Raw genomic sequence first — 26056 nt, 5'->3', positions numbered from 1 at the left:
GATGTAATTTTTAATTTTTTAAAATAATGAAAAAGTGACTTATAATCTTTGGTCAAAAAATAGTCAATTTAACCGAACCTGCTGAATGCTCACCCCTAAATATGGAATGGTGAGATGTGGGCAGTTTGTGAATTGTAATCATACGAGAACAAAATTATTAACTATCCTTGGCATAATTTACCACTTCAGTAAGCACAATCGAAAAAAGTTGAGTTCCCATAAAAAGCCAGGAAACATAGCTTCTTTTTTTTTCCAGGCTTTTTTAACTTGAACTGAGTGCTTCATCAAAGTTGCCAAACAGACATAAAATAAGGGGAAGTGGCTTCTTCCACTTTTAAGCCTATAAGTCCCTTACCCAAACACCCACATAATGTATAAGTTCTTCTGTTTAGTTGAAGTATCGACTACAACACAGGGATTGAACCTAAATTTTGTGAGAAACATGCTTAGAAAAGAAAAGAAAAAGAAAATAGTTCGATAAATCTAGAGAAGATGATGTTATTTTATTAATCGAACAATCTTTTAAAGTGAATTACTTCTGCTTCCTCGATAATGTCAGTGCAAACTTTTCAATTTCTATATAATTTGACAAGATTGAAGTGCTCAAGTGACGATAGTTTAGAGACTTCTTGCATGAACTTTAAAGAACTTTTAAAGAATAATTATGTTTCTGATATTGAAGGAAATATCTAGTTTCTTGAGTTAAGAATTTTAAAATAATGCTTGAGTAGAAGTGAGAAAAGTGATTGATCTGTTAAATTGCTTTTAGAATATATTTTTTTTTGAAATGAATTGCTTTTAGAATATTGATAACCATCCCAGTTACGGTGCCTTATGCGAAACAAAATTTTTTCCAAATTAAAACTAACCAAGTCATATCTCCGTTCTGGCATGTAACAAGAACAATTGAATGGATTAATTATGATATCAATAGAGACGTATGCTTGTAAATTCTAATTTCAAAATTTTAATAAATGATTTTCTAAAAATATGAGAGAAGAATAACTTTTCAGATTTGAATTATTACGAGAGCCAAAGTTTTTATGACCACACGGGACATCTTATAATTTAGATTTTACGGTACAAATTGTTGCTCACATAGCCCATATATTTGTTATTTAAATGACCACTTGCATAATGTAAATAATTTTACAAAATTCATTTTATTAATCGTTTATCTTATGATTAATTATAAAATAATTATGGAAATTTGATCACTTTTGCCCCACTACATATTTTTGTTTATTTCAAAATATTAACTCGACAATTTGATAATAAATATTCACACATGACAACAATTATATTCAAACGAATTATCAAAGGTCCACGGTGTTGTAAAAAGCAGGAATCGGATTTAATCGGTGAAATTACGGAACAATGATTAATCGGGGATTAATTGAGCTGATCGGTGATTAATCAGAGATTTAATCAATTCGACGAGTTACGGAACATGGATTAATCACCGATTTTTAGAACAGTGAAGGTACTATAAAATTACTCAATAGTCAAAAACTCAATAGTCAACGTCTCACTCTACGGCAGTGGTCTTCTCCGCACCTAACCAAACCCCTACCCGAGACATCAATCATCTTATACGACGCAGTTTTTTATTTTTAATTCATCTGTTCCTCTTGTGACTTGTCTACGATCCAGACCAAAATTCTCGTACTACTGTAAGAACCCTAACTCATATACATACATATATGCATATATGTATTAGGTTAATTCTAATTGTGTATCTTGCAATTGATAATGATTGTGTTATGTAATTATAATGATGCTTTTGAATTGGTTTCGAGTGATTACATGCTTCTGTTTGATAATTGACCTAGTATTTGTTGCTGATGTTGATGTAATAGCATGGAACTATTGTTTTCGAACACGATATAACTAGTTGAATTGTTGTAAAAACCCGAAATTGCAGGTGTCACTCGCAAGTGTTTAGATAAGGTCTTTAGTTTTGGGAATATGTATAGTTGAATTATCTACGATCGCGTTTGAGAACACGTATTTTATTTCATATTTTGGATTTCAAATGACATGATTTGAGGTGCCATTTCAAATTCTCGGCTTTATACTAGTATTTGAATGTTATCCGAAACCCAATTGATGCATTGATTCTTTCTTTTCCCGCTAACCGTATATCACCAAGGTAACTTTCTAATTATATACATATATGAATTTATATATACACTTGTTATAGGTGTTTAGTTTCTTGTTTTTACTGAAATTAGTTTGCTTAGCTAGAAAGTTTGAATTTGATACCTTTTCTATATGTATATGTGTTGATTTTATGTTGAACTGGCGTTTTTACTCTGGTTTTGTACCAGGTAGGATTTTGAGCTGTTGTGTTCTTGTTTTCCTGTTTTTAATTTGGTTGTCCTCGTACTCTTTTGAGTTTTGACATGTGGTTCCCTTTTACTCCTACGAATATACCTAGAACCAAAGTCTCACTTGCTGAATCAGTGCACTTACAGGTGATGCAAACATGCTCTTGCATTTTATGTTTTTGGCGTGTGTGAACTACTCCTACCTCACCCGTGATTCTTTTGCTCACTCTATTTTTTGGGGCTTCTGTCCTAAACTAGTATAATCCTCTTAGCATTCTTATAAAATTTCCTGTATATTTTTGATGTCCTTCACAATGTAAAGGTTTTATCTTTCTTGGATGGTAAATTTCTATTTTATTCTTTGGCGCTCTTTTTTTTTTTGTAGACTTTTTATATTTTATGTCGCGCCTTCCTACGGTGTTTTCTGTATCATTCATCTCATTTTTTCCATATTTGTATCTTATTCAGAAGGATGGGTTGAGGGTTTGGTTTTGTTCAGTTCCTTATGATCTTTTAAATATGCCAATTATGTGATTCAGTTAGCATTCAGTCAAAAGTAAATCTTGATGGTGTAATATATGTATATAATATAATATCTATGCATTGATGTCTTGAAGCTGTTTGACAAAATGCTTACAGGAATACGACAATAGCCTTTTTGCACAGAGCAATATTTATTTTCAATAGTCAAATCTTTTTGTGATTTGGGTTATCCTTCTTTATTTATACTAACATTATTTATGTATTATCTGTGCTCTTTTGGGTGTTCAGTGGATGTGTTTTCTTCTTCAAAGTTAAAAAAAATTCACATGTGCTTTTTTATCTTATATATGATCTTTAAATTGTCTAAAGTACATATCATCGGGTGTCGCACTGTTATTGATATTTTGTTTATGTGATCTAATGAGTTAGTTGATTGATTAGATACCTCATTTTTAACTTTGTAAATACAGTTTTGTGCAGGGTAGTCTGACGAGCAGACTCATATGGCTTCTTTCAAGGCATTTTTGAACAGTCCAGTTGGCCCTAAAACAACTCATTTTTGGGGTCCTATAGCCAACTGGGGGTTTGTTATCTCTGTATGCTTCTAGTCTTATTACTAAAATTATGTCAGTCATCTGTTGCACAACCATGTTTCCAATATTTCCAAGTTTTAAGATGTTTGTGTTCTCATAACTGTGTATCATTGTATTATGTACATTTAATTTGAAAGGGCCTGGTGGACATGCAGAAGCCAGCTGAAAATATATCAGGCAACATGACAGGAGGTTTGTGGTGCCTGTTTTAAGATCGAATATTTGATGTGATGGTTGAGAATTTAAATACATATATTTATTGGTTTTGCAGCACTGTGCATATACTCTGGATTATTTATGAGATTTGCTTGGATGGTTCAGCCTCGCAACTATCTACTTCTTGCATGCCATGCCTCAAATGAGACTGTTCAATTGTACCAGTTCTCCCGTTGGGCAAAGAGTCAGGGGTAAGTGATAAAAGGATATTACTTATTTTTTGTCTGTTGTTTATGTGGAAGATGTGAGGGCATTTTGCTTCTACAGTCTGTTACTCGTTGTTCATGATTATGTCTGTACAAACACAGTATCAGTTTCTTCTTTCTCGGAGGCCCCATAGCCGGGCCAAGATCTTATTCCCTTGAACCATTTCCAACCCATTACACCATTATGGTGCAACTTTCTGACTATCCGCACAAACAACTCCAGAAGGATGTATAAAATATGAGTCTCTTCAGCAGAACACCGTTGAATGAACATAACAGATCAAAGAGACTTGATATATATTTTGTTTAGCTTATATACGGAGCATAATTGCAATAAAGCCAACTTGCACCTGTTAAGAATTTCTAATTGGCTAGTCACCTGAAGTATCAGTATGAAAAGCAATAACCTTGAGGGTTGAGATAATATTTTATAGGCCTCTGGTTGATGTACATTCTGGGCTGAAGTCAGCTAACTTGCGACTTTAAGGTAGCTTTTGATAGCTACCTAAGAAGCAGGGATAGCATGTCTGCATACATGGACAGAGGGGTGCGGCGGGCCGTAGGAAAGGGGGTGAGAACTGAGGAGATGGCACAAACTGTAAATAAACAAGAAAGGTTGAGATTGGTGTTGGAGAAAAGTCTGTGACTATACTTGCTTGAAAACCCCAAATTAGATTGAATGATTAGTCCATAACTAGGCATCGTCAATCAACTATTGGCCCGTCTCCATCAACAGCCACTCGTTGCTTAAAAGAACAGGGACTTCATGCTGCATTTGTCAAGTGAATAACATACAAACCGATATTTTCTTAAATTTGCCGACTCTGCGTATCTCTGTATTGCACATTTGAACGCATATCCATGCTTCTTAGATAGCTACATATCGAAAAACAGGATTTCTATCTCTTCTCTCTTTTTCTTTTGCTAAATAATAAGTATAAGTTTGTACAGTATGTTCAATCGGCTTTGTTAATTCTGTTCTGAGCTGTAAACTTTTCCTTGCGCATACACTAATTTTGATGACTTGTTTCCACTATCCATGTACTTTAATGTTTGTACACGCTGTTGTTTGTAAAATAGGTACTTGCAAGGGAAGGACGACAAGGCTGTATCTCAGTGATCTTGGCCGCTTTCTTCTCCTGTGCATCATGTATTCCGGAGCTTTCCACTCAGAAAATAGCGTGAATTGTTTTCAATTAAAAGCAGCAGGAATGAATCTGATCTGGTCATGAGTAAATCAGTGCATTGTTACATTATTGTTTGAATTGTATTATTTGATTTCGTTTATGAAAGCAGCAAAGAGTTTTAAAGAAATACTGTTGAACATCTAAAAATAATTTCACCACTTATGGTGTACAAGGCCATCCCCGTTGCGGACTTTTAACCCTAACTTGTGGCTAAATCTTGTTCTTAGTGTTACTTCCAGTTTTGAAGTATCATGGACAAGTAGTTCTGTTGAGTATTTCTCAAATTAGAACTGAAATGAGTCTCACATAATTTCCCTAGCATAAATTGGACTGTATCGCATCAATTACCAGATAGCTCAACTATTTTACTATCAATCTAGCTCTTTACAACCAACATTTAAATGTTGGGGAAAGTTATTTTTCTGTGATGTACTTCGTGGTTACACCTACGGGAATCATACAGAATTATGGTTACATCGGAGTCCTCGTGTGAAACCTAAAAGCCATGATTCATTAAATGATGGCTGTTAAACCATAACAGTCCTGCAGATTAAATGCAAATGGCCTTCGGATTCACCAAAACACAGTCCTTGTTCTGAAACTGACCTCACACCAATAGGAGGCCATTGCTGGATTGCAGAATACATATTTTTCGTCATAAGCAGAATCTTCAATATCATAAGGGTCATGAGCAAAATCGAGGTTTTGATTGTCCAGACTCTGGAGGAACGAAATAAACTTTATAAGATATATCGATATCAAGGGGACGATATCAAGGGGGCGCTCAATGAAGAGACCAAAAGCGTGAAGAGGAGGGAGTGAATTACGCAGGAAGAGACCAAAGGCACGAAGAGGAGGGAGTGAATTTCGCAGGAGGCGGCTTGGTTTGACTCGGTTAGCCTATTGAGTAATGAGTACTCGAGGAGGTAAACACTAAAGCCGCAATAAATTAAGATTCAACTATTTGGAGTCTGGGACTCATATAGGACCTTATGAGTCCGTTAAATAATTTACATGGCTTACTATATATGTTGATCGAAAAAAATTTCTGAACCCGTACTTTTCAGTCCTGGTCCTGTCCTAGCCACTGTTGAGTCGGATGTCAAGACCAGAATCTTACAATGTACTCACGATTAATCTCATGCAATGCTATTGAACAGGATGATTAGGTGAAACTTTCTTTCCATTATCATCGCCATCTCTCTCGTGCAATGCTATTCAACAGGATGACAAGGTGAAACTTTCTTTGCATTATTATTACCATCTCTCTCTCCCTCCCTCCCTCCCTCCCTCCCTCTCTCTCTCTCTCTCTCCCCTCCCTCCCTCTCTCTCTCTCGCTCCCTCCCTCCCTCTCTCTCTCTCTCTCCCCTCCCTCCCTCTCTCTCTCGCTCCCTCCCTCCCTCCCTCCCTCTCTCTCTCTCCCCCCTCCCTCTCTCTCTGTTCTCTTTTATCTTTTACATTTCCACTCTGTAATAAGTTTCGAGCTCACCAAACATTTTCATGGCATCTAGTACTAATAACAACAACAATGGCTTCTGCCACAACACCAAAACATTCAAATCCACTCGACCACCAATCCCTCTCCCTCCCTCCTCACACCCTCTCTCGATCACTCAATATTGTCTCTCTCTCCTCAACTCCACTCCCACCGCTTCCTCCCTGGACACCTCCCCTTTCCTCATCGACGCTGCCACTGGCACCCCTCTCTCCTACTCGCAGTTCCTCCATCAATCCCACTCTCTCTCCGCTTCTCTCCAATCTCGCTTCCCATCTCTCTCCCCAAACAATGTAGCTCTCATTCTCTCCCCTCCCTCTCTCCACATCCCCGTCCTCTACTTCTCGCTCCTCTCTCTCAACATAACAATCTCTCCCGCTAATCCTCTGTCAACACGTTCCGAATTAAAGCACATTGTCCAGCTCACCAAGCCTAAAGTTGCCTTCGCAACATCATCTACCTGCAAGCACATCCCTTCTCTCCCTCTTGGCACAGTCCTCATCGACTCGACTCAGTTCATTTCCATGCTCAATTCCAAAACCTCCTCTACTCCTCAACAAGTAACCGCGGCTCAATCTGATTCAGCAGCAATTCTCTGCTCCTCGGGCACCACAGGCCGTGTCAAAGGAGTCGAGCTGTCTCACAGGAACTTAATTTCCGTACTATGTGGATTTTTTCATAACAATAATTTAACATCCAATGACAATTCAGCTGCTGTGTCTTTATTTACATTGCCTTTGTTTCATGTATTTGGATTTTTTATGTTGTTTAGGGCTTTTACATTAGGAGAATGTTTAGTGTTGATGGGGAGATTTGATTTTGAGACGATGTTAAAGACGGTTGAGAAGTATAAAGTTATATATATGCCAGTGTCACCGCCTCTTGTTGTGATGCTCGCTAAGTCTGATATGGTGGCTAAGTATGATCTGAGTTCACTACGAAAGCTGGGATGTGGTGGTGCTGCTCTGGGGAAAGAAATTTCGCAGAAGTTCAATGCCAGGTTCCCTGATATTGATATATTACAGGTACTCAGGGGTCTGACTGATAATTTTTGAATGTAAAGCAGTAGCAAATTTCTCAGATATGTAAAACTGATTGTTCGTTATTGCTGTGGTTATTGTTTGCATTAGGGATATGGTATGACTGAGACAGGGGGAGGAGCAACGTCGATGGTTGGACCAGATGAGGCCAAACATTACGGTTCTGCAGGGCGCCTGACTGCAAATATGGAGGCTAAAATAGTTGATCCTTCTTCTGGCGAGGCCTTGTTACCGGGAAAAGAAGGGGAACTCTGGTTAAAAGGGCCCAATGTTATGAAAGGTGCTGCATTAGGGTTAAATTTTCCCGTTTTTTATGTATCAATAGTCTATCCGACTGCAATGAGAAGCAAGAATTTTATTAATGGCATTAGTAGGTGGCATTTGTGCGCCTTCTGGTTTTTGTTTCCCAGGAATTCGTGAAAATTGTTCTTACCAATTCCTGTTTGACAATGGAGAAAACGATTTGTGGTTACAGGCTACGTTGGAGATAACGAAGCAACTGTTGCGACCTTTAGTTCAGATGGCTGGTTAAAGACTGGTGATATCTGCTATTTCGACTCAGAAGGGTTCTTGTTTATTGTTGATAGACTGAAAGAATTGATAAAGTATAAGGCCTACCAGGTGATGAACTCCAAAATGCTCTTAAGCCCGAAACTAATTTGTCGTAGCAGAATTGCAGTACACCACAGCACTACCAAGTTTTCTTATCTGATCCATAAAAGTGAATTGCAGGTTCCTCCAGCTGAACTAGAACGCGTGCTTCACTCAATTCCTGGCATTGCTGATGCTGCTGTCATTCCGTATGCCTCTCTTTTAGTTGTTCCTTTTTATCATTTCTCAGCCAAAATAATTTGATGTGCTAGATATCAGTAGATGCTATCGCTAATTTGTATCAGGTGCTCTATATTTTTGCTGATTTTAACATTATGCATTATCCGATAGCAGATATCCGGATGAAGAAGCAGGACAGATTCCTATGGCTTATGTAGTCAGAAGTCCTGGCAGCAATCTCTCCGAGGTTCAAATTATGGATTTTGTTGCAAAGCAGGTACAAATGCTTAAAATTTCGCGACACTCTCTATTCAGATACAATATTCTGCTTAAGGAGGGATTCTTTCGCTTTCACAATGTTGCAGATCATATAGAGCACCAGATGTCACTATGCCTGCACGCTGCACAACCGTGATTTTTGTTTCTGTTACTAAAATATGCTCCGTTTTGCAGGTGTCACCATACAAGAAAATCAGACGCGTAGCGTTTATCAATGCTATTCCAAGATCTCAAGCCGGAAAAATATTAAGAAGGGAGCTGGTAAAACATGCTACATCAGACACTTCAGCCAAATTATGAGCCAATTATAGGCAATTTTCGAGAAGCATGGCTTAGCTTTAATTCTCAGCTAAACATATAGTTTGAGTCATACTATCAATACACAATTCGACATGTAGAACTGCATGTACATTTTCTCGAGTTCCTGTACCGTAGAATAGTATTTCAGGTTCGTCAGAGTTCATAATTGTTGAGATTAACAGCTTATTAGTTTGTCCAAAAGGTTGTTTAAGCTCATAAGAAGGGGGAAAAGTAAAGCCTTTTTAGTATAACAACACATTCTAGGCCGGGACGACAAACAGATCTAGTAAAGAGTACGGGGATACTGTTCCGAGGTCATATAAAATGGGGCGGAGGGAGTATTCTAAAATTTGCTTGATATTTCTCGTAGAAGATATCATTCTCGATTCGGCCCCGGATTGATGTGACTATATTTATGCATCCATAAAAAAGGAACAAACAATCGTTCTTAGTAAACTAACTAATTATAGTTAAATTTAGGTCTAAAGTGTACATTTCTATACAAAGTAAAGCTTACTATGTATAGATTTTTATGTGCGTCCGTACAATGTAGGGCTACAGTAAAGCTTACTTCATTATGAGGATTGTTAGGTTTTTGATAAAGATGAGTAGTGGGAGCATTATCTTATTCCACCTTTGCTTTCTCGGGAACTTTTGAGATCAGCGCAAACTTCATAAGAGGAGGGATAATCTCGAGCAGCCGACACATAAAATTATGATTTATAATTTATAAGAATTTAATATGATAATTGATGTTTGAGTAATTTTTAATTATAAATGATTTATGAGTTATTAGAATAATAAAAATAACAAAAATATTTAAAAAATTATTTATTTTAGTGTTGAAATTGATTTTATTTTTAGAGATAAAATAAGTTTATCCTATCAACTTCTAAGTCAATTTCGAATTCAGTTCTAATTTCAAATTGGATTCTAATTTATTATATAAATAAATATTTTTCAGTTTAAAATCAAAAATAATTAAAAGTTGGAGCTCATGTAAACAGGTAACCCGGACTAACGTCTCAAAATAGTAAAAAAGTTCGTTTCAAATTTCAGTAGAATGCGACAAAAATTAATATACTAGTGTTATGAAATTTCCCATTTTCCCTCTTAAATTGTTTTTGGTTCAGATTTTATGAGAACATGGCTTTAATGAATTGGATCGAGTTTTGTTTTATCGAATTCGAGTTTAAAATTTTTCTTTTAATTATTTGCGCCAACTTGATAATCTTATAGATCAAAATTGTCATTTCGAATTCAAGTTTGTTAATGAACGGGTCAAGTTTTGAGTTATTCACAAATACTTCAAATCAATATAATATCGAATTGAGTTGGAGTCGAATCCTCCCCAACTCATCTCAACTCAATAAACTTGTCAACAAATTTCGTCACTCGAATTTCGAAAACGAACTCGATAAACAAAACTGACTTACTAGAATCAAATTGAACTTGAGTTTAATCAAATTTCTTAACCACCAATTTCTTAACCCCATTGTTGTTCATACATAAATCCATCTGTCTCTAAAACTAATCAGCTGGTCCATAGCAGATAATTATAGTTTATTGAGCCAAATATCCCAATTATTAAGACCATCGAGACTGCTGATTTCTTATATATACTTTCTCCCTCGTTTAAGATTCATATCGGATTGCATTTGATTTTATAAAGTAACGTGGTCCAGTTAAATGGATGAAAGTGATGACCATTACCGTAAAAAAGGTTAAAAATGCTTCTATTAATAACTAAGACTCCAAGATCTGAGATTACTGGCTAAATATAGTAAGCAAGAGTCATATAATAATTTAGATTAGTAGTGGATTAATCACTTTAACTAATTTTAATAGGTTAAAAACATTAGGTGTCCTGACCAGTGACCATTAGCATATATAGAATATAGACACATGAAACTTTTGGAACCTTTGACCTTATTTTAATTAGAAATTCAGGAAGCGTTGTTTTATAAAATATTTACAAGCGAATGAGAGGATGATAGCATCCTAGGTTTAACGTGAACTTAGTTTAATGGACCTCTCATAATTCTTGGTAATTAGGAGTTCAGATATGCCGAAAACGTATCCAATATATTTCTGTATGTGCTATCGCTGTATAGTTTTCGAATTATTTTTTTTAGATGTGTTGTATCTCGAGATACAACAGTTGTTATGAAAAAAAATCAGTTCAAATTATTTTTTTCCATCAAACTAAAAAACATTCTGGACATTTAAAATATCTCCAAAAATTTAAATAATAAAATCCTAACGTCTAATAATAAAATACTCAAAGAACTCTCTACTAATGATTCTAAAAAATCAAACGAAGTATACGGACGTCCATCTTTGGAGCAATTAATTCTTTGTATCAATAATAAATAACGACAATACTGGGGATGACGGAAAGTCGAATTTGTGACTTTCACCAAACCTGATTCTGATGTCATAAGAGAAGCAGTTCAACTTACTTTAAGGTGTTATACGAAGATTCATACCTTATGTTATATTTCTACATGTTACCATTGATTTTATAAGCATCCTTAGCGGAGAGAACCGGTAAATAGGAAGGGAGGGAAGACTCAGAAGAGTAATAAAAAGCTTCCGTGTGTGGTGTTAATGGGGGGCAAGAAGCTCTTCCTTGCCATTAAAAGAAATGCAAATATGCTAGCCTGGTTGCGGTCCTTGTGGATGCATCAACTTTGCAGGGGTGCCTAACTTAAAGCCCGATGCTGATATAGAATATAGTCGGTGTTTGGCGGGGCTTTTAAGTCCCGCTTGTGGACTTTTAGGTTGGAAGCACTTATTCGTACCGTTTGTGTAAAAAGTCGAGAAACACTTAAAAAAAGCTACGATTCCTAGCTTTTGTTTCATGACTTCTACTTTTTTGACAAATACTTTAATCACTTATAAGTCTTAACTAACTTCTAACTTCTACTTCATTTTTTTATTTTAAGCAAGAAGCACTTATTTTAAACTCAACCAAATGGCTCCATAGTCTGAGATGAGTAGGAGAAGGACATGTGTTTGTTTATATTTATCAATGTCATAATCTTGCAAAAGAATCAACGTTAAAGCCCCTGATATTATTCGTCATCTCCCTCCCGTCACTCTCGCTCGATCTCCTCTCTAGATTTTCTGGTTGCAGAAACTCATAATTAAGCGACGTATACCTGCCTTTCTCAAAAAAAAAGCGACGTATACCTGCCAAATATACATAATATCAAGGCTTTAAATATCGGAAACCGGTTAATTGTATTGTGAAATCTTTGTATTCGGTGAGTACCTGGTTTTGTTTTTGATATATACAAATACCCTCAGCTAAATTTACCTTACAGGCATTCAATTTCGTATTCGGGGAGTCAACCGATTAATAATGTATAATATTCATGTCTTTCTAAAATAATAGTTGTTTGTAATTTTTTACACGTTTGAGGTGTAAAAAAAGTTATATTTTGTATATTATTTTATCTTTTTTTTCTGAACAAAAATATGGGTCTTAATAATTTTTCTATAAAAAAAAGAATTTGAAAAAAAATGTGAAAATATGCATTTTCTGCACATCAAATTAATGACAAAAAGTTAACTATTACTTTGGAACACAATTCAAAATACACGCTCCGATGAACTATTTATGCCTTCGATTTCGTCCAACCGATTTAATAATCCTTGATACATACTCCGACGAATGAACCAAAATTTAATAATACGTAATACATACACTCCGAAGAATGAACCAAATTCTTCGAGAATCTGACTAGTCCATAATAAAAAAATTGTTAGCAACATATTCAACGGGATCATTAAAAATTATTTGACTAAATTAGATATATAAGACACTATATAAAATTTTTTGGATTTGTAAGGCCCCGTGCTTCGATGACATTAGATATGTCTGTCGACTATTGTATATTTCAAAAATAATTTGTTACTAATATTTTACATTATTAAAAATGAAATATATCACTTCTAGTAATTATGAATATTCTATATATTCATTACAGTACGTGAAATTTAACAAATATAACCAATATCATGAGGTTAACTATATTTATAGTCAAGCGGAATACTCCATTAAATTTGAGCTTTTTTTTTTTACATAATTTTATATTTTCTATTTATATAATGTTTAAATAATTTTTAGTTAAAAGTTCTAAAATACCAAAAATGTTCTAAAAATCTCTAATTAAATTCTAGTTACTTTTTCTAAATATTTTACTAGTTTACTGATTACATATCATAAATTTAAACGAGTAAATCAAACAAATAGTCTTATATCCGGATTTCTATAATATGAACCTATAAATTTATCAATTTTATTTATGTAAACATAAGATAGGAGCTATGCTTCTTGGCAGTGCCACAACACAAGTAATCGCATAAGTAATTGCATGTAGCCATCAAAACCACTTCCCCTATCCTATAATCGCATGTAGCCATCAAAACGGGTTAATTATCTAGTTGGTCAGTGAAATGGGCTTAATGTATCAAGTTGGTCACTGAACTGAAAACGATATCAAGATGGTCACTAAAGTCACCATAAATATCAAACAAGTACCTTAAAATATGAGTTCAAGTAATAAAAATATTATTTATAGAGTTTTACACATCATTTTCAATGTTATCACAACCAACTGAAAGGTTATGACTTCTAGTATTTATGATAATATATTTAGATTTTATCAAGTTTATTTATTATTTATTTTTATTATACAGTTATTTTCTTTGTTTTAATTAAAAATAAATAATAAATAAACTTGATAAAATCTAAATATATTATCATAAATACTAGAAATCATAATCTTTTACTTGGTTTTGGTAACATTCAAGAATAATGTAAAAAACTCTATAAATAATATTTTTAGCGCTTGAACTCATATTTCCATGTACTTGTTTGATATTTATGGTGACTTTAGTGACCATTTTGATACCGTTTTCAGTTCAATGACCAACTTGATACATTAAGCCCACTTCAGTGAGCAACTTGATAATTAACCCCCGTCAAAACCACTTCCCCTATCCTATCTAGAAGAGTAGAATTTAGAACCATCAAAACAATGTGGCGGACTGCCACGTATGCACCGTTCATGGGGTCCTTAACACGCCAACCATTTTGATTAGCTGCATTTCGACATTCATCGATCATATAAAAAAAATGCCAATTATCAAAGTGAATCATGGACGTGGGAAAAAATATATTTTAATCACATCGAAATTGACTCATATTTTCCGATGTTTATCCAAAATCAATATAAATTCGGAAAATCTATGTGTCAAAAATGTAGTGACACTTTTCAGAGCGACAGACCAGAATTAATTCCACATTTGTCATGCTCGATGTTGAATATAAAATATAAGATCTATAAAGAGGCCTCCTCTAACATCTTAAAATTTTAGAGGGAATGATTCTCTACATGGTATCAGAATTCTGGTTTGCGGGAGGTCTCGAGTTCGAGCCCCTGCCACCCTCCAATATTCTCACAATTTAAAATGAACATGAAGGCAATTTATACCCCAAAGATGGGCGTCCATGATCCACTCTTCAACCCAAATAATGGGATTTGGAGTGAGGGGGAGTGTTGAATATAAAGTATAAGATCCATAAAGAGGCCTCCTCAAACACCTTTTTAGAGGGAATGGTTCGACTTTATCGAAACCATTGAACTGCTTTTCTCATTGACTGAAGATTAGATTAGGCAAAGTTGGAGATGAAAAGACCTTCCCCAATCCCCATATAGATGAGTCAAAAAAAATATTGGAACCGTGGTGCGTATTTTCGCGTTTGTGTATGTAAAAATATATGATACTCCCAAGAGGGTGTGACCTGCTTCTGGTCACAGGCTCACAGCTACAATCCCCAGCCTCACTTAAAATAGAATACAACTAGATTATCACAGAATCATGATAATATCCCATTTTTGCCCTTGCTGCTTCAAAGGACAAAAACAAGACGCAGGCTTTGATTGGTTCCAACAGCAGGCATCTTTCTTCGTCGAATAAGAAAGATGACATGATATGTGAATACGGCCCATCACTGGTTTAGAGTTCTTTGCTTTTTTGGTTCACATGTGTCCTTTAATACATTTTTGGAATCTTTTAATAATCTATTGTACTCGTTCATATTTTAAGCGGTATTTAATTTTTCAACACGTATATAAATAAACGTATAGAATGATATTTTTTTATGTCCGTTTACTTTTTGATATTTCTTAATGTTCTCATAAATGTAGTTTGATAAATTATTTAATTTTTTTCTGGATAAATGTTTACTAGTCGAATTATTATAAAAAAAGAAAAATTTGAAGAAAAAGTTATGGAACTACTCCCTGAGTCCCGCCTGATTGTTTACAACTTTACATACACTGTTTGCACGTATTTTAAAACTCTTGTAAAGTACTCTATAGTTCTATAATTGCATTTTTAAGTTTTTTTGAAATAAAATTTTAAACGTCAACTTTTTTTCCCCCAAATTTTTTTTGAAAAAAATATATTAGGTAAATATATCTTATAGAAATCTCAAAATACATACCAAAAAATAACGTAGAGAGTATGATGAAACTAATGGAAAAGAGGAAATATATTTTATATATTTCTTAAAACACGTGTCGATCAATGAAAAAAGGGCAGAAAATTAGTGTGACGAAGAAAATATTTTATAACACAATTTTTTAATATTCAGAAATAATCACAAACATACTCCCTCCGTCCCTAAATACTTTTCCTGTTTCCCCTTTTCACGTTTGCCAACACACACTTTTGATCATTAATATCTTTAATTTTATATTAGTATTAAATATAAAAATTTCACTGTATTAAAGTACTCGTAAATACGAACCCAACAAGATCACTCATGACTATATTTAGTATTACAGATTAGACGTAAATTAGTCATTTGTGTCATGTTATGAACAGTCCCGACATATCAAACGAGAAAAGCTTTTTGGGACGGAGGGAGTACCTGTTTTTCCTCTAATAAATCCTTGTTCGAATAAGAAATCATTAGGCGGATGGTCGCAACATAGCACAATTTACAAACCTCTGACTGCACAAAGGAAACCTTTATACAGTACAGTAGTACACATATAAAACGAGACAAGACATACAACAGCTAGATATGAGCTGGTTACTTCCTGCCCGTAGACAGTTGCATATTATCCAATTCAAAATACACGCTGATAATGGAAATAGTAACAAATACTCCGTGTCTTTTTTAAAAAAATAATTAGAATACATTTTTTCACTTGTACATCTAATAAATGCATGAATGTAGACTCTTATTCAACCTTATTAATTAATTGTTCAAAAAGAGTAATTTTGGAATATTAGCAATATTTTTGCATTGAAAACTAAAAATAGACATGTATTATGATACAAAAATTTCTTCCAAAAAGACATGTACTGTGGAACGGAAGGAGTGCTAGTACTCTCGTGGTACGAGCCTGTTTGGCGAATCAGAGGCGAGTTAATTCCAATAATTTTCGTACAATGTAGAATTATTTTAAGAAACTCCATAAATTATAAACATAAATTTTGAAAAAATTATTTTTTTCAACTATTATCCTTCATTCTAATTTAAATGAACCTTTTACAAATTTAACATATATTTTATCATCTCTTATCGATATAAAAAGTATTAAAAATAAGTTGTCCCAATATATTTAGATAATAAAATATAATACCTTCGTCCCACCAGGTTCTTTACGCTATTTTTTAGCACGCATTTTGAAACTCCTATAAAATATAGTTTCATAACGTTTTTTTTATAAAAAAAATCCTGAAAAAATTTGACGTTTAAATTTTTATTTAAAAAAAATAAATTAAAAAAATGATTGAACTATACTCCGTAAAAGACTCAAGATGCCTGCAAATAAATATCCTCGTAGGGCGGAGGAAGTATTAAAAAAGGAGTTCGAATTAACATATTAATAGATTTAAATTAATAAAAAATTAAATGACATTTAAAGTATCTGGACCGGCTTCTCCCACTAATAAAAACGACTGCTCCCAGTGCTAGGCTTTAACCCTAACGGGATCTCCCAGGAGATCGTAGATCTTCTTTGTTAAAAGGAGAGACATATACTTACAAACATTTGTATCTACATCCACACAAATATGAAGGTTTTACTTTCACCCCAAACGTGGCTAGATCTGGGCTTTCCACTAATAGCAACACAATATAACGTTCGTCCAGATGTCCGATTCTTACAACCTCGACATTAACACAAACCTCAACACCACTGCCCCTACGTGTCCCTACTACAGGACACTCCTCCTCTTCTTATTGGTTGGTTTATTAGCCAATAAGATTATTTATATCCATGTGGGACCCATCGGTGGTCTTGCCACGTCTCGGTTTAAAGTTTAAACCAATCATCTCTCTCCGCTGTTTATGCTACTGTTCTCCCAAGTCCCACGTGTTAAGTCTCTCTACGTGTCCTTGTATCTCCTCTCTTTATATTCTTGCACCCCCCTCCTCTTCATCTCCCTGCACCCAAAAAACAGAGGGGTGGAGATTTGACACAGAGAGAGATTTGGGGGAGATTTGACAAAGAGAGATTTGGGAGAGATTGGACGGAGAGAGAGATTCGGGAGAGATTTGACAGAGAGAGAGAGATTTGGGAGAGATTTAAAAGAGAGTGATTTTGGAGAGTTTTGAGGAGGATTAGAGAGAGATTCTGGGAAAGATTTGAGAGAGAGAGCTAGGGTTATGGAGGGCAGAGGAGGGTGTTGTTTAGCGAGATATAATGATATGTCTGAAGTTGATAGGATAATGCTCAAGTACAGGCCTATTGCACCCAAGCCGGTGGGTGTCTCCGGTGGTGGTGCCGGTGGATCTGTGCCGGATATTTCCGGAACCACTAGACCTAAGAGAAGGTACGTGAAGAATGGGAACAAGAGGGTAGGAACCGGGAGGAGGAAGGTATCGCCGGAGAAATCGAGTTCCGGCGGGTCATCTAGCAGCGGAGAGACGGTGGTGACGTTGCCTTTGCTTCCCGAGACGCCGGTGAAGGGTAAAAACTCTCCGATCTGGTTGAGTTTCGACAGGGGAGATATGGGACACGTGGCGTTCACCGAGAGGCCGGCGAGACTAGTCGAGTCTTGCGTGACGGTGGAGTCCGTGATGGACACGTGGCTGGACAGGTACGGCCTGGGGAGAACCGACGAGGAGAAGGTGATGACTTTAGAAAACGACACGTGTCCAGGGTTTGTATCGGACGGCTATAACAGCGTGAGGTGGACTAACAAGGCTTACAGAGAAATGAACGGCGGAGATTCCACGAGGGTTTGGCTCGTGATGAAAGATCTGGTGGTGCTGCCGCTGATGAGCGAGGCGTTCACGTGCCGTGTGAGAGTGGTCACGTGCCGCAACGACGGAGGCTCGCCGTGCGCAATGACAGTGCCGTGTGATGTGTGGAGGATGGACAATGGTGGGTTCGCTTGGAGGCTTGATATCAACGCTGCTCTTTGCTTGGGCCGATGAGAAATAATTCTCGTATCGGAAGTGGTTCGTATAAAATGGGACGGAAGGAGTACGTATCTGAATCTTTATATATGTGAGAACTGATAATTTGTTAAATTTGAGATTAATATGACTTGCTAATATGTTGTACATAGATGCATTAAGTGATATATATAGGGAATGAAAGCGAACCCCTCCGGAAGAAGGCTGGAGTCATGTGTACTACTTGTTCATGTAAATATGTGTTTGTGATTTGACTGTACATCTTTAAATCTCTCTCTCTGCAGATATGTGTGTTTATATTTTGAAGTTAGCCTGTTGATGTTTAATAAGGTCTGGTATGGAAGACTAGATCCAAACACTTTAAGCTTTGAGATACATCTACATAATCCGCATGGTTCTTAGTCAAAATCAGTTTTCGACACCCTACAGTACACCTGTAGAGGGTCATACACACACAGAGTCATGGAAGGTTTGAGATACGAGATTTTAGTCAAAATTGACATAATCGGTGCAGTTCTTAGTCAAAATCAGTTTTGACGCTAGACCATGTATAACACCTGTAGGGGCATATATTCAGATTTCAGAGTACCAGAAGGTTGGAGAAAACATGAAGCTTTGGGTATGTTTAGAGATCTTGATGTGGAACATGTTAATGTCCAGGTGGTGTTGTGTAATATACAATACTACATGGTAATTTTGATAGCCTGCACTTGCACTAGTTGTTAATAAGACAGAACAGATGGAACCAAGACTGTTATGTGACTTTAGTACCGGCGACCCTTATCGGAGATGCTTCTGGTGAAACTAGTGATCAGTCCCCATTCATTCATCTGTCACAGTCTCTCTGAGTTATGTTATTTAGTTGTGTGCTTGTGTTTACTTGGACTAGTAGTTAGACTTGGACATAAGACATGCATGCTAAAAGCTCTGACTACTGCTCACTCATCTGGGTGCTGCACTTCAAGATGGTCTGATTCTTGCTGCAAGGATACCGATAAAACGAGTATCGCTACATCTGATTCAGACGGTGATTCCTCCGTTGGATTACAGATAGATGCAAGAGTTGTATAATTGTAAAATATTACATATTGCTGTCTGGGAAGCTCGAAATAGAACGGTACAAGGAGTTCATTGCTGTCTGGGGAGCTCGAAACAGAACGGTGCAAGGAGTTTATGGTATGGAGAGTTGGTCTCTGGGGAGCTCGGAATAGAACAGGGGGATCATGGCCGGTCGGAAGTCATATGGTGCTTGCTGTGCGTTTTATCATGAATAAATTTATAGTAACTTGCATGGCGAACAACTAAGTTATAAAAAAATTGACTCATGTCTCACCTAAACAAGTCATGCTGATATGTGGTCCACTTGTCCTATTCTATGAAAAAAAGATGGATTAACAAATTGACTCGTGTATGACACAAGATATATACCGAACAAATTTCTAGTTTGAGCTTTTTGAAAAAAAAAAAGTGATAATTATACAAGTAATTCTTTAAATTCAACCTCATTGGAGATCGTTGTTAGATCGTACAAACTATAACGGCCAATAATTACTAATATTATTATGCACAATTAAAAATATATGATATATATGGATATGTGTTTAAAGTTTCTACTTGACCTCTGTATATTTTAGGCATTAATAATAATTTATTGTAAATACAAAAGTTTTGAAAGAAATTGTAAATGCAAGAATGTGTGTTAAAATTCTCAAATACAAATTTTGAAATTTTGATAATTAATTTATGGAAAATAATATAATTTTAAATGTCGAATTGTATTTTTAATTCCTAATCTCTTTTCATAGTATTTATCCGATTCATCAAACCACAGTCTGGACCAAGATAATCTAAACGAGCTGAACAGTAAGCTGGTAATCTGTAAAAAAAAAATGTTATTAACAGTTCAGGATCATACAAGTTTTAAGTTTTATGTGATATTATTACTCATTTAAAAATCATATGGTCAAGTTGTTGTTTTTTTAAGATGTAAACAATATATTTCTGTATTAATATTGGTTTAAGAAAATTGGACATTTTATGAAGGATAGTCAATTTAAAAATTAGAAAATAGTCTAAAAATATTATAAAAATTTGAAATTGGATAGATTAAAATTGGCTTTTGCATGAAACCAATTGGGGCAGATCACATGTTACAATTTGTTTCAGCATAAAGTTTGGTATTTAAGAAAAATTGTAAATTACAAATATAAAAGGATTGTCAGAAAATTATATTATTAATGATTTAACATGCGAAATGTGAGAATAATTCGACTAATAAAAGGTGCTTGTTGATTAATCTGCATTGCACCGTTTAAATATTTAACATAACAGAGACAGATAATATATACATTTAATAATACTGTAACCAGCTAAGAATTAACTATTTTACACGTAGTTAGTATAACAGTTTTATGATAAATATTTAAGCCTCAGTCAATTAAATTTGTGACAATATAACGATGTCTACACAAATTTAATATATTAGATTCTCGTATAGGTTTATTATAAAATAATGTTTGTGAAAATTAAATTAATTAAACTGTTGAGTTTCTAATGATAAGCAGAAAACGTATAACTAAAGAAATTTTAGAACTATGGTTCCATGTCATGATTATTTTTTATAAATTTGAATCAGATGGCATCGGCATTTTTAATCATAATTTTCAAAAAAATAGTCTCAAATATAAGATAGCTCCCATTTATTATTTTATAATTCAAAACATTAAAGGTTAATAAATGATATTTGAACATTTTTCAGTTCTGTTATTTTAGACACTATTAAGGACAGGGAAGGACCACAGGGGCTCAGTAACATAAGAACTCAGAGTTAACTGTCTGAATATAACATGATCATGTTAAGTCATGAGAGGAAGTTTATGTTCGGAGAATTAGTCACTTGATATTCCCATACATGGCAAGCTGTAGAGTATCACAATCTCACTAAAACTCGAGGTTCTAGTAGCTTAACGCTGCCAAAACCGCAAATTGTTATTCCGCTAAGAATAGTCTCTTCTGTTATATGGAATCAAGAATGATTAAAAATATAAGTCTAGACAAAAGCACAATTAATTACTACCCTAATGCCGTCCAGTAACCGTTTTGCCGGATTCTAAACATTCTTTGTAATGGATGTTTCTGCTATTCTTGCAAGCTAAGGAACTAGCTAGATAATATGTAATCCGTTGGATAGCAAGCCGGATGAATCTACTGTACGGCTACTTCATACACGCATAAAATACTGTTCGAAATCAAAAATATAACATGAATTCGGTTATATTCCGAAAGCAGAGTACGGCTGTGTATTAAAATCTCACCTTACACATAGTTGTTACCATTAGATTGCAGTAACAAAAAAAGAACATAATTTTTAAACATCAATATCCTTATTCGTGTGTTTACGATGTCGTCGTGCAGTGATATCGTTGCTCTGATACCATGAAACAGTTCGCAGAAAAACGCGATTGCTGCAGACTAGAGAGCATAGTGATTTCTATAATCAAATGTCATATCATGCTGATTCAGCTTTTCGCATAGGGAAAAGTTCTAACAAGACTAGAGAATATGGCTGCCATGACAACGTAGGAACTCCCAAATTTATGGAATACATAGTTGCAGCGTATGTTGATTGTTCTATGTTTGATAATTTATGTTTACACTCTGTGATGCAGACAACCACAATATATATTTTAGCTGTCTCGGATCTTTGTTTTATATTGATGACAATTTGGTTTCTTAGTACATTCCTTAGTATTCAACAAGAAATCCACTAGACATAACTATATAACTCGTCCGGGTTATGTAATAGGTTCTTTCAGAGCTGTATCGAGTTTTTTATAGTTAAGAAAGAAAGAGTGAGGGACTTACAGAGTTTCCCATGGCTTATAGATTCTTGGCCCATGCTTTGTATGACAATGAACAAAATGTTCAAATCAATGGCCTTGATTCGAGAAGTTCAGCCATGGCTTGTTATCCTTTTCCATATCTACACACTTTGAATAATGTTGCCTCCATTTTGAACCCGGGTTTATCTGATGAAACCAGTAGCAGTAAGAGGCTAAAGAGAACTACAAGCATGGGTGAGATTCTTGGAAACACTTACAGTAGCTTCTGTAGTAATGACAGCTTTGGCAGCACGTTTAGTCGAAGAAGCAGCACTAGTAGCCTGAATAGTTTGCCAGGGCTCCATATTCGAGAACATATAAACGCCTATACACAAAGGTATCTAGCAGCTGAATGTGTGGAGGATGCAGCATCAGCCATTGTTGGATCAGATTATGATGGAGAAACAAAAGAGGATGGAGTTACTGATGAAATGAGACTTGTTCAGCTTCTCGTTTTGTGTGCAGAAGCTGTTGCATGTCGCGACAGGTCACATGCCTCAGTTTTACTAGCTGAAGTTCGAGCAGATGCTTTAGTCTTCGGCACTTCCTTTCAGCGTGTAGCTTCTTGCTTCGTCCAAGGGCTTACTGACAGGCTGACATTCGTCCAGCCACCAGGGACAGCAGGTTTAACTGCTGCGGCTACAAATATAATAGACATTGCCTCCGAGAAGAAGGAAGAAGCCTTAGATCTTGTCTATGAAGTTTGCCCGCACATTCAATTTGGACATTTTGTGGCGAATTTATCAATATTGGAAGCTTTTGAGGGAGAGAATTTCGTCCATGTTGTGGATTTGGGCATGTCCCTTGGTTTACGACATGGTCAGCAATGGCGTAACTTAATCCGTAGTCTTGCAAATCGGACAGGTCAACCTCCATGCTGTGTAAGAATAACGGGTGTTGGCCTCTGTGTAGAAAAGTTCCAAATAATTGGGACTGAGCTTAAGGCCTATGCAAGAAGCTTAGGAATAAATTTAGAGTTCTCAGCAGTTGAGAGCAGCTTGGAAGACCTTAAGCCTGAACACATTAAGCTTCGTAAAAATGAAGTCCTTGCAATTAACAGCATTCTTCAGCTGCATTGTGTGGTGAAAGAGAGCAGAGGTGCATTAAACGCATTTCTAAAAGTAATTCACGAGCTATCTCCAAAGATTCTGATTCTTGTGGAGCAGGATTCCAGCCATAATGGACCATTCTTTCTTGGGAGGTTTCTGGAAGCGCTGCATTACTATTCTGCAATATTTGACTCTCTTGATGCTATGCTGCCTAAATATGATACACGACGTGCAAAAATTGAACAGTTCTACTTTGCTGAGGAAATAAAGAACATCGTGAGTTGCGAGGGCCCTGGTCGAATAGAAAGGCATGAGAGAGTAGATCAATGGCGGAGGAGGATGAGCAGAGCCGGATTTCAGCCAGCACCAGGTAAGATGATTGCTCAGGCAAAAGACTGGCTAGGAAAACACGAGTTCTGCGAAGGATATACCATTGTGGAGGAGAAGGGATGCTTGGTGCTTGGATGGAAATCAAAACCCATTGTTGCAGCTTCTTGCTGGAAATGCTAAAGTCAGAATGGGTGAAATGTAACAACGAATAAAATTGAAAATTCCAGGCTATTCACAGGATTGTAGAGCCTGCAATTTTCATATACTGTAAAAGATAAATAGAAAGAGACGGCACTTGATGTGAATAAAAAATCTAACTTGTTTGAAGCGATGGACATATGGAATAAACCAGAGTTGCGATTTGGCTGCAGAGTATGGTGTAAATCAATGAAGACAGACTAATTGAACAAGCATGAATAAGACAATAACTGAATATGTATCTCAAAATGTAGTTCCAAGCATGTTTCTCTAGAATGTGGTCCAAGTGAATTATTTTAGTTTCATTTGAATTTGGGAATACCACTAAAATCAACTTGAACAGTAATGGAGGTAAACAACAAGTACAAAAGTTTGTGTTAAAATAGTAATGATAACCAAAACATCAATACATCCAGCGTAAAGACGATTTTCAGTAATTCACAAGAAGCACGATGAGCATCAAGCTAACAATAAATGGTTTTTAACTTAACTTTTTTAGAAAAAAAAAACATATCTTAAAGCAATATAACAATTACAATACAACAGCTGCCTTGTAGGAAAATTGAAACCATACAATGAAAGACCAAGGTGAATAACATTGATACATCAATAAAATTGCTATCTTTTGCCAGTAACTAATTGACATGATTAGTAATCTCAGAAGTATCAGAAGATATACAACCATTCTCTACAACTGCCTTATCATCAGGTGATCCTAAAGCACGGTGAGAGTTCTTATATCTAGCAAATAGTGAAAGAATAGAGACATTCTTGTTCTGTTGTTCCTTTTCGACGGGTATAGGTTGACAATCACTCTGGTTTTTAAAAGTAACAGAGGAAGTACAGTCAGTATCTAACATTTCCGCTTCCTCCACAACAGGTGGCATGTTTGCCACAGAACTATCGATACCCATCCCCACTGAGTCCGAATGTTCTAACTTTGTATTACGCCGAGAGCCCTCTTTAAGCTTCATAAGTGTAGTCTCTACATCACCAAAAGTATGTCAATATAGATCCCGACCCATAAGTAATTTTAGTGTTTATAATTATCACTGAACAAACTGTCAAAACTCAAAGTAACCATATACCTAAATGTTATCATAACACCAAAGGAAACTTAGAACAAAGTTATACCAAATAAAATCAATCAAACTAGCAAACCAAATCATGTTTTACAGTCCACCCCACTAGAGGATGTGTGACACCTTTGTTACCTCGACTCTTCAATTTTCCCTCAAGATCTATGTCAAACACTCAACACTTGGATAAGGATATGAACACTCAGACACTAATTTTAGGCCAAAAACATGTTTTCTTTTCAAAGTCTCATCACATCCAACACTTGGACACAAGTCCATGTTGGAAAATTCTAGTTGAGTCTGAGTAACACGATGTAACACTAGTGATCGTTGTTTATCGTCAATAAATTCTTACAACATACCATACCATACACGTCTCAAGCTCATTTCAAATCCTAAACAGTCTCGAATAATTGAATTGTTTTCCCGCAGAGCATCCACCAAATTTAACACCGACCTATTCTACGCAATTAAATTCCAACAAAAACTAAAACTCTCCCTAATTTCTCGATTTCGACATTAAACTTCTAATTGCAATTTTTACACTCTCGCAAATTTCAGTACTAATTCCACAAATCCCTAAAAACAACAATTAAATCAAATTTTCAAAACCTCAAAACTATCATCGTAATTAAACCCTAAAACATCAGATTATCATCAATAAGATAACCAAAAACAAAATCGAGGCGATAAATAACGATTCTAGCATACAACAAGCAGAAATATTGCTAATCGGTACCGTAAATCGAGAGGGAATCGTCCTTGATGAGCTTGGAAGGAGCAGATCTCTCCAGCTCCAATTCCTCCAGTGAATTCCATGACGAAATTCTCATTCTCCCCAACATCTCTCTCTCTCCCTCTGCAATCTCTCTGAAATCTCTCTCGATTGAGTTTTATATGGAGAGAGATTTTTATGTAGTTATATGAATTGAGCGCTGTAGCTCGCTTTCTCTCTGATTGGAAATGGTTCGGATCTTTGTATTGACGCGGCAAATGATGCTGCTGAATTGAAATTAGAGCGGGAAATTAATTTTTAAAGCCCAGTTGGAATGTTGGGCTTTACGGTCCAGTTATAAAGCAGTCCAATTCAATTTGACCCATTATCCCGATTAAATATAGTTCTGTTTTCACAAAATTAAATTGAGCAATCTTTAATTAAATATTT

General features: G+C 35.6%; 5 protein-coding genes across 5 annotated transcripts; 4 read left to right on the top strand and 1 right to left on the bottom strand.

Annotated features, from left to right (window-relative positions):
• Nucleotides 1-1515: 1515 nt before the first annotated feature.
• On the top strand, nucleotides 1516-5218 carry LOC108193189 (mitochondrial pyruvate carrier 1). The gene is made up of 5 exons (XM_017359740.2): nucleotides 1516-1673; nucleotides 3284-3409; nucleotides 3544-3598; nucleotides 3678-3813; nucleotides 4909-5218. The coding sequence occupies exons 2-5, from the start codon at nucleotides 3317-3319 to the stop codon at nucleotides 4946-4948; spliced, it is 324 nt and encodes a 107-aa protein (XP_017215229.1). The 5' UTR covers nucleotides 1516-1673; nucleotides 3284-3316; the 3' UTR covers nucleotides 4949-5218.
• Nucleotides 5219-6432: 1214 nt separating this feature from the next.
• On the top strand, nucleotides 6433-9577 carry LOC108193188 (4-coumarate--CoA ligase-like 9). Its single transcript, XM_017359739.2, has 6 exons — nucleotides 6433-7535; nucleotides 7641-7830; nucleotides 8026-8171; nucleotides 8283-8350; nucleotides 8496-8598; nucleotides 8775-9577. Exons 1-6 carry the CDS (start codon nucleotides 6516-6518, stop codon nucleotides 8898-8900), a joined length of 1653 nt encoding a protein of 550 aa, XP_017215228.1. The 5' UTR covers nucleotides 6433-6515; the 3' UTR covers nucleotides 8901-9577.
• A 7781-nt stretch (nucleotides 9578-17358) lies between these two features.
• On the top strand, nucleotides 17359-18613 carry LOC108193727 (uncharacterized). Its single transcript, XM_017360528.2, has one exon. The coding sequence runs from the start codon at nucleotides 17599-17601 to the stop codon at nucleotides 18370-18372; it is 774 nt and encodes a 257-aa protein (XP_017216017.1). The 5' UTR covers nucleotides 17359-17598; the 3' UTR covers nucleotides 18373-18613.
• A 3077-nt stretch (nucleotides 18614-21690) lies between these two features.
• LOC108194225 (GRAS family protein RAD1) lies at nucleotides 21691-23945 on the top strand. The gene has a single exon (XM_017361158.2). The coding sequence runs from the start codon at nucleotides 22229-22231 to the stop codon at nucleotides 23792-23794; it is 1566 nt and encodes a 521-aa protein (XP_017216647.1). The 5' UTR covers nucleotides 21691-22228; the 3' UTR covers nucleotides 23795-23945.
• Nucleotides 23946-24285: 340 nt separating this feature from the next.
• Nucleotides 24286-25887, bottom strand: LOC108194226 (uncharacterized). Its single transcript, XM_017361160.2, has 2 exons — nucleotides 25631-25887; nucleotides 24286-24797 (listed from the first exon to the last, which is right to left on the bottom strand). Exons 1-2 carry the CDS (start codon nucleotides 25734-25736, stop codon nucleotides 24448-24450), a joined length of 456 nt encoding a protein of 151 aa, XP_017216649.1. The 5' UTR covers nucleotides 25737-25887; the 3' UTR covers nucleotides 24286-24447.
• Between the last annotated feature and the right edge of the window lie 169 nt (nucleotides 25888-26056).

This window comes from Daucus carota, chromosome 7, assembly GCF_001625215.2.
Source record: "Daucus carota subsp. sativus chromosome 7, DH1 v3.0, whole genome shotgun sequence".
Taxonomy (NCBI): Eukaryota; Viridiplantae; Streptophyta; class Magnoliopsida; order Apiales; family Apiaceae; genus Daucus; species Daucus carota.
Note: the sequence above shows the minus strand (reverse complement) of the source record. Positions and strands in the feature narration are given on the sequence as shown.

Bases quoted from the DNA above. Each gene is read 5' to 3' on its own strand.
- LOC108193189 (XM_017359740.2), top strand. From the start codon at position 3,317: ATGGCTTCTTTCAAGGCATTTTTGAACAGTCCAGTTGGCCCTAAAACA. The intron at 3,599-3,677 runs GTTTGTGGTGCC...TTGGTTTTGCAG, and splicing joins ATCAGGCAACATGACAGGAG to CACTGTGCATATACTCTGGA. The intron at 3,814-4,908 runs GTAAGTGATAAA...TTTGTAAAATAG, and splicing joins CGTTGGGCAAAGAGTCAGGG to GTACTTGCAAGGGAAGGACG.
- LOC108193188 (XM_017359739.2), top strand. From the start codon at position 6,516: ATGGCATCTAGTACTAATAACAACAACAATGGCTTCTGCCACAACACC. The intron at 8,351-8,495 runs GTATGCCTCTCT...ATCCGATAGCAG, and splicing joins GCTGATGCTGCTGTCATTCC to ATATCCGGATGAAGAAGCAG. The intron at 8,599-8,774 runs GTACAAATGCTT...TCCGTTTTGCAG, and splicing joins TGGATTTTGTTGCAAAGCAG to GTGTCACCATACAAGAAAAT.
- LOC108193727 (XM_017360528.2), top strand. From the start codon at position 17,599: ATGGAGGGCAGAGGAGGGTGTTGTTTAGCGAGATATAATGATATGTCT.
- LOC108194225 (XM_017361158.2), top strand. From the start codon at position 22,229: ATGGCTTATAGATTCTTGGCCCATGCTTTGTATGACAATGAACAAAAT.
- LOC108194226 (XM_017361160.2), bottom strand. From the start codon at position 25,736: ATGTTGGGGAGAATGAGAATTTCGTCATGGAATTCACTGGAGGAATTG. The intron at 24,798-25,630 runs GTACCGATTAGC...TTGGTGATGTAG, and splicing joins CGATTCCCTCTCGATTTACG to AGACTACACTTATGAAGCTT.